Source organism: Elephantulus edwardii, unplaced genomic scaffold, assembly GCF_000299155.1.
Source record: "Elephantulus edwardii isolate Elephantulus edwardi_28Jun2011 unplaced genomic scaffold, EleEdw1.0 scaffold00081, whole genome shotgun sequence".
NCBI classification, from domain to species: Eukaryota; Metazoa; Chordata; class Mammalia; order Macroscelidea; family Macroscelididae; genus Elephantulus; species Elephantulus edwardii.
The window spans coordinates 5,087,424-5,099,824 of NW_006399831.1; the positions used below are offsets into that span (position 1 = coordinate 5,087,424).

The window sequence follows — 12,401 nt, forward strand, 5'->3', positions numbered from 1 at the left end:
TCTCTTACTGTAGTTTTGTTTTCAGTTTATACTCTGCTATAAAATGAAGTTTAGCATGAACTCTTTGGATCTATTTAAGTGAGATAAAATAGAGTTTCTTGTCACGTTGATATATCTTCTCCCTCATTGTTATATAATACCCAAGAGAGAACAATGCATAATTTTAATTAATCCTTCCAATAAGTATGAATTTTTTCTATGTGTGTCTTCAGAATATACACAAATTCTATAAGCAATGGTTAATTCGTAATTTTTTCTCATTTACCTTACTGGTAGGTAATATATTTTGCCTTTATCACATGTATTATGAACTGCCATTGTATCTTAATTAATTTAATGATATTTACAATTTCTTGAATTCTATTTTAATACTTACATTATTAATCTAAATTAAATGGAATGATCATCACATTCTTTACTGAGCATTTAATAATAGTTTAAGTGAATCGAGAAAGATTAAACAAGTTTCTTTTATTATTACTATGATAACTACTTTAAAAACACACATCTACTTGGTTTTGGTTTTAGAGGGACTGTAATACTGTAAATGTACTTGACAGTTAAAAGGGAGGAAATATTCAGGAATTAAAATAAAATGGATGTTTCCTTTATATACAATTCCTGGGATAAATCTTCAATATTCATCATCTTCCAAGAAATTTGCAAGTAGTCATGGTAAAACAATTAAGAAATGTCCACTTTTTTTCCAAATCCCATACTTAATGATGCTTTAAAAATAATTTATTAGGTACTTTTTAAATAAGAAGTTTGTGTAATATTTATTTAAAGATTTTTTCTGATGGGTGCATGATAACATATAGAAGGTAGTGAGAGGATGGGACCTGTGATATCAAATGCTTCTTACAGTCTTCTTCATTGTATTTTAATCACAATTATAAGTCAATATTCATTTCTGTTTATTACTATTCAACTCATAACTGCATGAGATAAACAGATTATTTGCTCAGAAAATACTGAAGTAGAGTTCTAAATGTGACAGAATGACCTATTATTGCCTTCTCTTTAAGCACGTTTGATTTACATAAATGGCTTTTTTACAATTTTGAAATGTGAATATATTTTATTTTTTCCCAGTGAGTACACAATACACAATTCTTTAACAATACTATTAACCAATTTTTGCCAATTTCTTTGCTGATCTAACAACATCAAATGAAACACATGAAGATTTTGGATGCTGTTTGGTGAGGTAACAAACTACAGTAAAAAAGAAAAAAATCTATCTATAAAACAAAGTATAAAAAAGTCTACCCACGGCCACAAAATCCCTTATCTTGCATCACTTTAAAGTCACAATAAATGATTTTGAAAATATGAGATTAAAAATTAGTAAATTGAACTTCATTTTTTAAAAAGCATGGTTTGTAGTACGCATTGTAGAGAAACAAAATTAAAGTAACTTCACCTCTAAGACAATGTGGAGACATGTCTTACACCAATTCCTTGCCATGTAATTCTCTAAGTACAATATACAGAAGGAGATGAGCAAATCAGTAAATGTCATGGTTCTGCATATCTTTAATACTGACACACAATCACTGTCCAGTGGAGAAGATAAACCACAGTTTAGAGTTCATTGGAATTGTTGCCAATATATCACCAAGGGAAAATTACATTAATTTATTCAATAGTAATTCAGAGGTGTTCCACCAAAGTGCATATAGATGTTCAACTGATAGCCCACTGAAAACATGTTCAAATACCCAGAGTATTAAACTTTGCTTAGAAAAGAAAATCTGTTTGGTTACCCAAATTAAGTCAACTTGCAATGCTGTAGCTTCTTTTTGGTTGAATGAGACCACAACTCTTGGACTTGGTTTTTCTATATTCTCCCTAGAATTAGATTCACACCCTGTGAAGGAATCAATTGTTTTCATGTCTCCCAGCCCATCCTGCCTTGCTTTAAAAATAACGTGGAAAACAGTTGGAGGAGAGGTAGAGTGATTCCACCTGCATACACTGTGGCTGCATACCTGAGCTTGAGCACTGAGAGAGCTAGCTACTTCCTCAATAGAGCCTTTCTGCCTTCAGAATGGAGCTGTGCTTGTGGAGGGGCTGGTGACCACACAGCAGCATTGCCCGTGAGTGCAAGATAGAGAGTATTCCCTTCCTTCCAGATTTCCTCAGGAAGACTCTTGCAAGCCTATGTTTAGACCTGCAGAAGAGTGAGTGAGTGCAGTGAATTTCTAAATGCATTAATTCAATATGCTACAAAATAAAAACAGTGGTGACTCCTAGGCATGATGGTATGGTTTGGTGATACTCTGATAAGTAGAAGAGTTTTACATTTACTAAGATTTAGTCAGTCATCATGATTCCTGGTATTGTTTGTTCTTGAATTCATTTGGAGAGCACTAGTATTTTTTTTCATACCCAATATGTACATGAGAATATTTTAGATGCAACATTTGACTGACCAGTTTATTTAGAGATTACATTTAACAGGGAATATGAACTATTATTGTGATGTCATATATTATTATATGAATGTTTCAAATGTCCTTAAAGTTTGCATTGACATAAGCTAACAATTAATTTTTATGTATTGAAAACCACCAAGAAGGAATTACATTTTATCCTACATTACCTCACGAGTCTTCTGCTTCCAGATACTACATTTTTGAAGAATTGGTTTCTTAGTCACCAATATCTTCCAGTTATCAGGGGTTGAAAGTTATACATAATGCGTGTGATAAACCAAAGTTTTACTAAACTTTGTGAAAAAAGCATAATTGTGATTGTGAAAGAGCATAAGAGGGGTATATGAAAAGGGGGGGGAACTTCTTCCTAACAGAAATGGGTGAAATAGGGAAATATATAAATAAAAATTTAAATTCCTGACAGCCTATAGTTGTGAATAAGTATGTGGAAACTTCTCACCTTCCATGCTTTCCCTGTCCCAGAGAAATCGAACTGCATTAAAATTCAGGCACTGATGGTAGAAAGCTGATAAAGCATTTAGTAAATGGATCTCAGAATTCTTTCATTTTCATTGAAGAAAATAACTACAGGGCACCAAAAAGATGTTGGGGCCCATAAAGAACATTAGTTCCTTTTTGCTTGCCTGTGCTAATGCAGCTGCAGGGAATACAAAAGATGGAAAGACACTTGGCTATGCCGTTCCTTTGCTGTAACAACCTGACATACAATTGATGAATGAGCCAATAATAAAGTATGAACCGTCAGTCAAAGGGGTCCCACACGTTAGATGTGATTCTAATCATTACAATGGATTTTTTTAAAGTGACTATGAAACACATAGGCAGAAGATGAAAAAAGAAAAGAAAGAATTTAAGATTGTGCTGATATATGAAGGTTCTCTTCTACTTTGACGGATTGACTATACATGTACAGTAGTAAACAAAAACTAAAACATGTTCTTTCTTTTGACCATTCATGATAGACATTCTGGAATCCATAGTTCTCAAAAGTCGTAAAAAACAAATGAGGCAGGACACTTTTTGTAATGTCCACTTACAAGGTTTGGTTTTATTTAAAAAGTGTATAAACATGCATTTTTTTCCTTTTGAATTTTTCTTTTCAATTTACTCATTCAAAATGAGTCAAAGATATTTTAGTTCGCGGCCAATTTCTGAAAATGTACCATAAAATATTTATTCCAATAAACTACTTAGTGAAAACTGAACATACTCGAGCACTGCTTTTTAAAGCACTTTCAATTTGGCTGTATGTTTGGGGGCATAAGCTTTGCATTTTTAATCAAAACACAAAAATGTATATAGACTGCGTTGTTTTTAGAAAGTCAAGGTTTTAAGTGATGCAGCTCCATCCCCTAGTGTGGACTGTACATGTATTAGGAAGATGAAACATGATTTTGCAATAGTGTTTATATTTGGAAGCAGCCTGAGTATGCCCTAATAATAAATTGCCTCTTTAACTATATGCTAGACAGTCTAGAGTTCATTTTGTTTGTTTCCTTGGGGAAATTCATTTTATATTCTGACTTAATGAGTTAGAGAGATTAATTACGGTTGTTCAGAAGATTCTTTTTTTAAAAAAAAAAACCTGTAATATAAATACAGCTTTTGTGAAACACCTTAATTCCCTCTGTTTATTTTCATTCTCAAATGGATTAACTACAATGACAGGTTAAGTTGGTGTCTTCTTTCCCGTTTCATTTTTAATCAAGTTTAGTACATCTTTGCTACCTGTATATTTAAATGCATATTTAGTCTTAAGACATTTTCCTCCTTCTTCTGACCCCTGCTTTTTTTTCAACTGTAAAAGCCACCTTTCTGGTTTATTATTGACTCAGTCCCTGATGTTCAAAGAAGACTTTCACCAGCACCACTGTTCCTTTGCATCTTTCTATTTCTACACCCCCAAATGAAAACCATCTAACGAGATTGGTTACATCCAGCATCACCGAACCTAGCTTACAGTACAGAAACTCCCTTCACATTCAGTCTTATTCTTCATGTCACGAGGAGTAGAGATTTGTGCTTATCACCAAATAAAATTGCAGTGCAAAATTTAAACATAAAAGTTACACAATTAAAAGTTAATATATGGCACCACAGCCTATTAATTCACATATAGTACAACAGACCAATAAGAACAGACAATAATATGAACAGAGCTAAAAAGAGTGAGCTTGCATAGCAATGCACAAAAGAAATTATATACAGAGGAAAAATCTTTTTCTTCATGAGGGAGAGTTTTGCTTTCTTTCTTTTTTATATACTCCTGACAAGAAAGAGTTAAGGTGGGTGGTGTACTTAAGAGAGGAACACAAGTAAAATATCTGTGGGATATGTGTGGCTGTGTGTCTTTACATTGCATTTACAGTTCTTTTAATAGTACATAAATAAATTGTTCATTGCACTGTTTAGTGTCATCACTTCCATGAGTTCAGACCTGATGGTCCTTCAGAGCAGCTTTGCATGTCTCCTCTCAGTTACTCTACAAAGAAAAGAAAGGGAAGAACACAGTCAACAGGAAGTTTGCATTTCCATTGTGTATTCTCTCCTCTTGACCAGCATAGCTAAAACCCAAGGCTACCATATCAAAGCTAGACACCAGAATGGTGACAGCGTCGTGACTTCTAAATTGAAGACATATTAGTGGAATTGGATTGGGAAAGGAAGCTTCACTTGATGGAAGATGAGGTAGGAAGAAAAGGACACACTTGAAAATCTGGAGATGTACAATCCCAGTAGAGCTACCTTACAGCTTCTGATGAGGCTGTAATTATATCAAAATACAAGGGCAAAGGAAATTCTAAGTACCATGAACTAAATTAAAAATTATGAACACATTTTAAGACTAATTAATTAGCAATCTCATTGCCACCTAGCTACGTATCACCCTTATAGGACAGAGTAGAACTGTCCCCTAGAGTTGCTTATGCAGCACATTTTTAGGAGAAAGTAGATTCAAACTACATTAGCAGCCCAATACTTAGACTTCATTCTCACCAGGGCTCCTTAAAGGAGCAACACTGTTGTATGTTGTTGAGTCAGAACAAATTCATAGCTGAGTCTTCAATGGGTTTTCAGAAGCAGTAAATTGCACGGGTAGAGAATGCCTATCTTTCTCCTCAGAGCAGCTAGTGGATTTGAACCATGTTCCTTTGGGATTACAATGCAACTTCTTACCACCAGGCCACCAGAGCTCCCTAAGTTAACAATAATGACTCAAATCAACAAATAGCTGTAAAGTACCTTTACTTCTTTTTATCTCATGAGGTACCCCAAACCTAATCTGTAGTGTGAACATAGCAACTCAGTACTATTATAAGTTAATACTGATTCACAGGGTTTCTAAGACTGTAAGTCTTAACACAAGGAAAATGCCTAGAATTCTCCTAGGAGCTAATGTGTCTGACCTTTGGTTATTAGCACAACTCCCTATGGACCAGAGGGAACATAGTAATAATAATGCCAAATTTCAGGTGAAGAAATGCAAGAATCTGAAGCTCTGTCTCACATACTTTTGGCATGTGGCCAGGTGAGACCAGTCCCTGAGGATGGACATCATGCTTGGAAGAGTGTGTGTGTGTGTGTGGGGGGGAGGACAGCACAGGAGAGGAAGACTCCAGATAAGATAGATTGACAAAGTGACTGGGGTAATGGGGGTAGGTATATTGGAGGCAGTAGTTTAGGACAGGGTTGGGTTCAGAGTTGTACAGAGTTGAAGGCAACTCGATGGCACTCATCAACAACAACTAAAATGTCAGAAGGGCCTTTCTTCAACACATTTAGTTAAAAGGGCAAAGAAAATAACAAAATGGATCATGTTGTTGTTGTTATGTGCCGTCGAGTTGATTGTGACTCCTAGCGACCCTATGTACAACAGCCCTAAACTCTGCTCTGTCCTGTGCCAATCGCACCGTCTCTGATACACCCATGCCAATTACTCCAGTCACTGAATCAATCCACCTTATAGAGGGCCTTCCCCTCCTGTGCTGTCCCTCCACCCTACCAAGGACTGGTCCCTCCTTATAACACGTCCAAAGTATGTTAGACAAAGCCCCAGAATCCTTGCCTCCAAGGAGCCACCCTGTTTAACCCTTTCCAGGATGACTCTGTTTGTTTTCCTAGCAGTCCATGGTACCCTTAATACTCTTCTCCAGCACCAAAGCTCAAAGGTATCAATTCGCCTTCTATCCTCCCTAGTCATTGTCCAACTCTGTGATGCATATAACAAGTGATCGCAAAGACCATGGCCTGTAAATGGATCTTAGTTAATCTAAATCTTAAAAGTATTAAGTCTAGTTGTCTAAAGTATAACTATTTTTATAGTATAGTTTAAACTTGAAATATCAGAAATATGTGTACAGTCATTGTTGTAAAAAACAATGGTCTAAGTTATGATCAAATCCACCCAAAAATTGAAATTTTTTTCCTCAGTATAGTGAAAGAGATTTTTATTCTGAATTGAGTTTATTTATATCCACTGTGAATTGATTTCCACTCATGGTGGAGAACCCTCCACTGGGTTTCTGAGGCTCTAAATTCTTAATAGCACAAACTGCCTCATTTTTCTTTGAACCATTGACCTTTTGGTTAGCAGTCCAACATGTAAAAGATTCTGCCACCAGGGCTCCCTAATTTATTTATTTATTACAGCATTACAATTAGCCCTTTATCCTTTAAGATCAGGATAGCTTTTGAAAATGTCCTAAGGCACTTACATAATTCATTTTGACTATTTGAGCCCATATATCCTATGTCAAGAAGGTCGCTGGCATTGCGCTGGTGGCCTCCCCTCAATACCTCAGCTTTCCTGGGTCCTGTGGATCCTTTTGAGGAAGCTGTTCCTGATGAGCTGTGGCCGCCAGGTGATGGGAAACTGGGCTTGCTGTAGGGCACCAAGGTCTCCTCTGAAAAAGAAACACAAAAGGCTTGAATTGAACAGAAATGTCAGGTAAAGTACTGACTTAATTCTTAAAGATCCATCTCAGAACAGACCATTTCAAAATTACATGCATGACTGAGGCTTGTTTGGACTCAAATAAGTATTAAAGGAATTTGCATGGGTAAGCAAGAGAACCTACAACAGGAAGTAAAGTAGGATTAAATGGGGTAAGTAAATGCAGTGTTACGTATCATTTACAAGATCTGAATTCACTTAAAAGAGAACTTCATACAATAAAGCATAGTTTGTTTTACAAAATAATATTTCAGAATAATTTCTAGAGTTCCATGAGGTTCAAATTTAATTGTCTCTTTATAAATGGAGAAAATTGGTTTTTACCTTAACTTAAATTATGGCAATAGTTTATAGCTTTAAATAAAAGACTACAGTAAACTAAATAAATGTCTTCAATTTCTATTGTTTCTTGGGACAGAAAATGTTGAAAAGACTGTATATTCCCTTAAAAGAAAAGAAAGGGAAACATTTAATGAATCTTCTCTCTACAAAAGACTTCTGAAGTATATCATTTAACAATATCCTCATTTAAATTTGTTTTCTTTCTCTCTGTTCCTCAGGCTGTTTCTTTCCTTTCTGTCTAGGAACAGGATTATATTTTTTGTAATTAGATGAGTTAAAAAATGCTGATGAATTTACTATTTAACTCCTTATATAACAATAAACACCCTTCTCTCATAGCTTGGATTATTCTGTTAATATGGGAAAGAGTTCTTAAATGTTTAATTAACCCTAGGCATTGAAATTGTCACACTTTTATCCTTGCAAAAACCACATTTTCTAAAATTCTGTACAATAAATTTTGACAAAATCTAATTCTTGAAATGTATGGGCAGAGTATATATCAAGAAGGTTGAGTCCAAAGAATAAATTCATATTATCTGACTTATTATTACAAACAAAAGTATGAGTAAGGAATAATGACATGTGAAGGAATGTACCAAAAAACTCCATTTCTAATAGGCTTATTATTCACACCCTCCCCCAATAAGAAAGGCAGCAATAAAGCATATAAAATTTCTTTTTATGACATTTCTGGGCAGTTTGAACATTTTTCCTTGAAGTACTAACAAGGAACTAATCAGCTGGAGAAGTGTAGGTCCAGTTTTTGGTTACTTTTTGAAACAAGAATACTCTGTGAATGAGTTAATGTTAATGTACCACTTTGTCATTGCAATGCATTAACTTAGTAAGATGCAGTGAGTTCTTTCCAGTGATTTGGTACTTTAGTTAAAATGAACAAACCAGTTGAAAACAGAGTTTAAACCAAACCCAGGATGAAATTTAGTGCTCTTAAAATTACCCAACAGACATATTAAAAGGGAGAGAAAATTTAAATTGCCTCTTGAGCACTAAAGCTGAATATCTTAGGTCTCTTGGGCTCAAAAACCATCTGAGGAGGTTAACTTCAGGAACAAGCACCAGTGGGTGTAGCCTTGGGGAACAGGCTAGTGAACTTTCCTGAGGAACCCCACCTCAGTCATCCTAGCCTCCTTAACAAGCTGCCATTTCTAAAATACCTAGTAGGGGAAGGAAAACAGATAAAAGTCCATACTTTCTTGGGGCTGGGCAGAACACACCTGGTCCGACACCTTGTTTGTGTGGGGTTTTCCGTATATCTTCTTGGCGTTCTGTGGAGTTTATCCATTCCTGGGTTTGTCGCTGCCACTCTAAGGAGGTTCTAGCTGGACAATCCAGTGAGCTCTTCGTGTCTTCTAAGTTGGGTGCTTGCTGTCTCTCCAGAGAGCTCCCTTTTCTCTCTGTTGAGCTTTCCACGTTACCAGCTTGCTGACTTGGGCCTATTTGCTGCCTTATACCCTGACCTGGTGGGGGATCTGGTGGTGGTGGAAGATCTAAAAATTTTGAATAATGTTTAGAATGTACTAAAAATTTCATGAAAAAGACAGGTTTTATTTCCCACTGAAGAATAATACCCCTTGCCCTCAGACAAGATCACCCACACAAAGGAAAATGGGGAGAGTAAAACTCAGTCATATTTTCCTAAAAAGCACACACTGATCTCTTTTTATCACAATAACTAAAATAAAATCAGCTTACTCTATCCAACCCTTTCATGTGCAGATTTGGTGTTTTCAAGGCACACAGGAGTTAAACGCTTAAGGTGTGAGAGCAACTTACATATTTTCAATATTTAATCAATTGCCCAATCCCACCCACCAAACTAAAAATACCACTTCATAAAATAAAATTACTAGAAATTCTAGCAGCTGTGCTAATAAAAGAACAAAAGCCCACTTGCCAATCTCCATAGACAATGTTGCCCTCGGGAAATTAAGAACTATACGCTGTATCATATGCAGCATCTGACCGCCTTTCCCCATGTATGTAGCACATTTAGCAACAGTCAAAGGGTTAAGCTAACATTTATTAAATGCAATTAACATTCTGCCTGACAACCAATTCTCGCTATTCGTTTCATGAGTTAGCTAATGAGTTACAACTAATATATTATAATCTTACAGTGTACTAATTTTAATAAGTAATAACCAATTTTCAGAGCACAGATTGAATTGGCTTCATGGTGCTAGACGAGACAATGCATCATGGAAATGTGCGATGCAGAGAGGCAGATAATTTTTCAAAAAGACTCTTTAATATCATATCTACAAAAATGAAAACTTCCGTAGTCTGTTATACATTCATTTTCTTTTTATCAGCTCTTCAGCTCATGATGCCTTTATATTTTAAATGTCTTCAATTGTGAAGTCAGATGCCCTGAATTCACTTTTAAGTACTATGTTGTTGTTGCTGTGTGCCTTTGAGTCAGACCTTACCCATAGATGACCCTCTAGTGGGTGCTCAGAGGCAGTGAATTGCATGAGAGAAGTTTGCCCACCCTCCCGTAGAGCAGCTGGGGGAGTCAAACTGCATGCTCTGGGATTTCAGCTTAGCTTCTTGTTACTACTTGTTTCTTGTTAAGCATTACAGTATTTCTAAAGTTGATAATGTTGAAAACTATTTTGTTTATTTTAAAATATTCTAAAATTCTTAGATAATTTTTAATGTTCTATTTCTTGCATGCTCACTTGTTCTCTCTCTCTCATTGTTGTCAAGTAGAAACTGACTCATAGCTGAGTGCCCACTGAATTTCTGAGGCTACAAAACACATCACTCTACTGAAGAGCCACTGGTAGATTTGAATCACTTGAAAGATATGGCCTTTGGATTAGAAACGCTCCTTGTGGACTATGTCAGCCTCAAAGAATGGGAAGTCTCATTATTTGATTATAAACATGAGATATTATATATAATGTTATATTTATTTTATTAATAGTGGATATTGTGTACAAGGAGTCCTAACAGTGCAGTGATTAAGCATTCAGCTGTTAGTAGAAGAAAGTGGGTGCCTGAATTCACCCAGTGTCTTTGAGGGAGGAGGATCTTGTGCTCTGTTGTTGTTTTTGTTTTGTTTTGTTTAAATTTCAGCCAAGGAAATCCTAAAAATCTCTGGATTCTCTGTGGCTAAGGCATTTGATTGCTAACCAGAAGGTCAAGTGGTTCAAAATCATCCACAGAAGATAGATGAGGCGGCAATCTGCTTCTGTAAAGATTTACAGCTATGGAACCCCCTGAGGAAGTTCCAATCTGTCTCACTGGGTTTTCTTGAGTCAGAATTAATCGAAGGCTGAGGGTAGTGGGGAGAAAACTGTGGGACAACTTTACTCAATCACATGGGGTTTCTATGGGTTGAAGTCAACTTAATAGCACAACAACTGTAACACTGTATTTAATCAAGTTTTCATGACTTTTTAAAAAAGTGTTATTTTTGTTTCTAATAATATCTGTCAGTAAAATTTTAAAGTGAAAGGTATAAAGTTCTTATGTATAAAAGTTAGTTTCTTTAAGGAAGAGTAAGGACATGATTTCTTTTAAAAACTTTCTTGGCTTCATACTTTAATTTATTAGCAAAGAGATCTGTCCTTCACTGAACTGAAAATGATTTGTTTTCTGAGTAAGTATCTGCTCTGGGAGTTTCTACATGAAATAGTATTCTATATATTTACATATATTTTCCTAACTATTCAAGAGAATTAGGTCTATGTGAGGGGAAAAGCTGTAGTTAGAGTTTTTTGGGAAGCTTTGCCCTCCCCCCAAATGAAGAGCACATTCTATTTTGAGGTGTCTGGTGCTAAATAATCCACCAAGGAGTTTGATGTTTTCAATTTGATATTTTCATTCAATACTGTTTTCTTAGATATATGTAATTATAACTGTAATTTAATTATCTATTGAATATTTCAGCCACTGAACTTAAAGAGCAGTGGGGGAAAATTATTGTACTGATCTTCAAAATAAAATGTCATTGATTTTTATTCTCCATCAGAGTAGTATAATTTTTAAAATGACAAAAGTATCTGCTTATGCTAGCTAAAATTCTGATTACCATTTAATTTAAACTGAAATTATATGGCCACATAATAAAGTATTATCTATGGGGCTCTGTTTCTCTAAAAAAACCCATTATATGTACAATCAAATAAATGAATTAGAAAAAAAGGAGAGGATTAAAAATGGTTGTGGAAAAAAGTATGTAATCAAATCTATGAAATTAAATTCATTATTCATTTCTATGTTGATTCATTTTAACTAGATCAATGCACTAAGGAGTCTCTTACTGGCCTATTGAGGATTTACTACTGTAAGGCATACAGTCCATTGAGGTGATGCTTTAATGTCCTAATTTTTTTATGCAACCAAAATGAGGCACAAAGAGATTAAATATTTCTACCCTAGAGCTTGTCTTCTATGATCTCCAGATTTTCATAATAAAACCTACATTAGACAATTACACTTAGAGACCTAGAAAATATCTCAAGTTTTACGTTTCAATATTAAGTTCTGGAACTTGTTCTCCAAAATCTGCCCAGGCAGTAGCTGTCCAATTGCATAAGTTGGCTGGCTAAAAATATTGAGTAGTCATTGACTTGCTAGCTCCACAGTCTACATCAACAAATTCTTGCTCC

General features: G+C 35.2%; 1 protein-coding gene across 1 annotated transcript in view; it reads right to left on the minus strand.

Annotated features, from left to right (window-relative positions):
* Nucleotides 1-3,485: 3,485 nt before the first annotated feature.
* The window catches only part of ROBO2 (roundabout, axon guidance receptor, homolog 2 (Drosophila)), an 843,022-nt gene continuing 834,106 nt past the window's right edge, over nucleotides 3,486-12,401 (minus strand). The window contains exons 25-26 of the mRNA XM_006889811.1: nucleotides 7,178-7,366; nucleotides 3,486-4,944 (exon numbers count right to left, since the gene is read on the minus strand). Coding sequence (XP_006889873.1) covers nucleotides 4,943-4,944; nucleotides 7,178-7,366 — 191 coding nt within the window. The 3' untranslated portion in view covers nucleotides 3,486-4,942. The remainder of the gene's footprint in view (nucleotides 4,945-7,177; nucleotides 7,367-12,401) is intronic.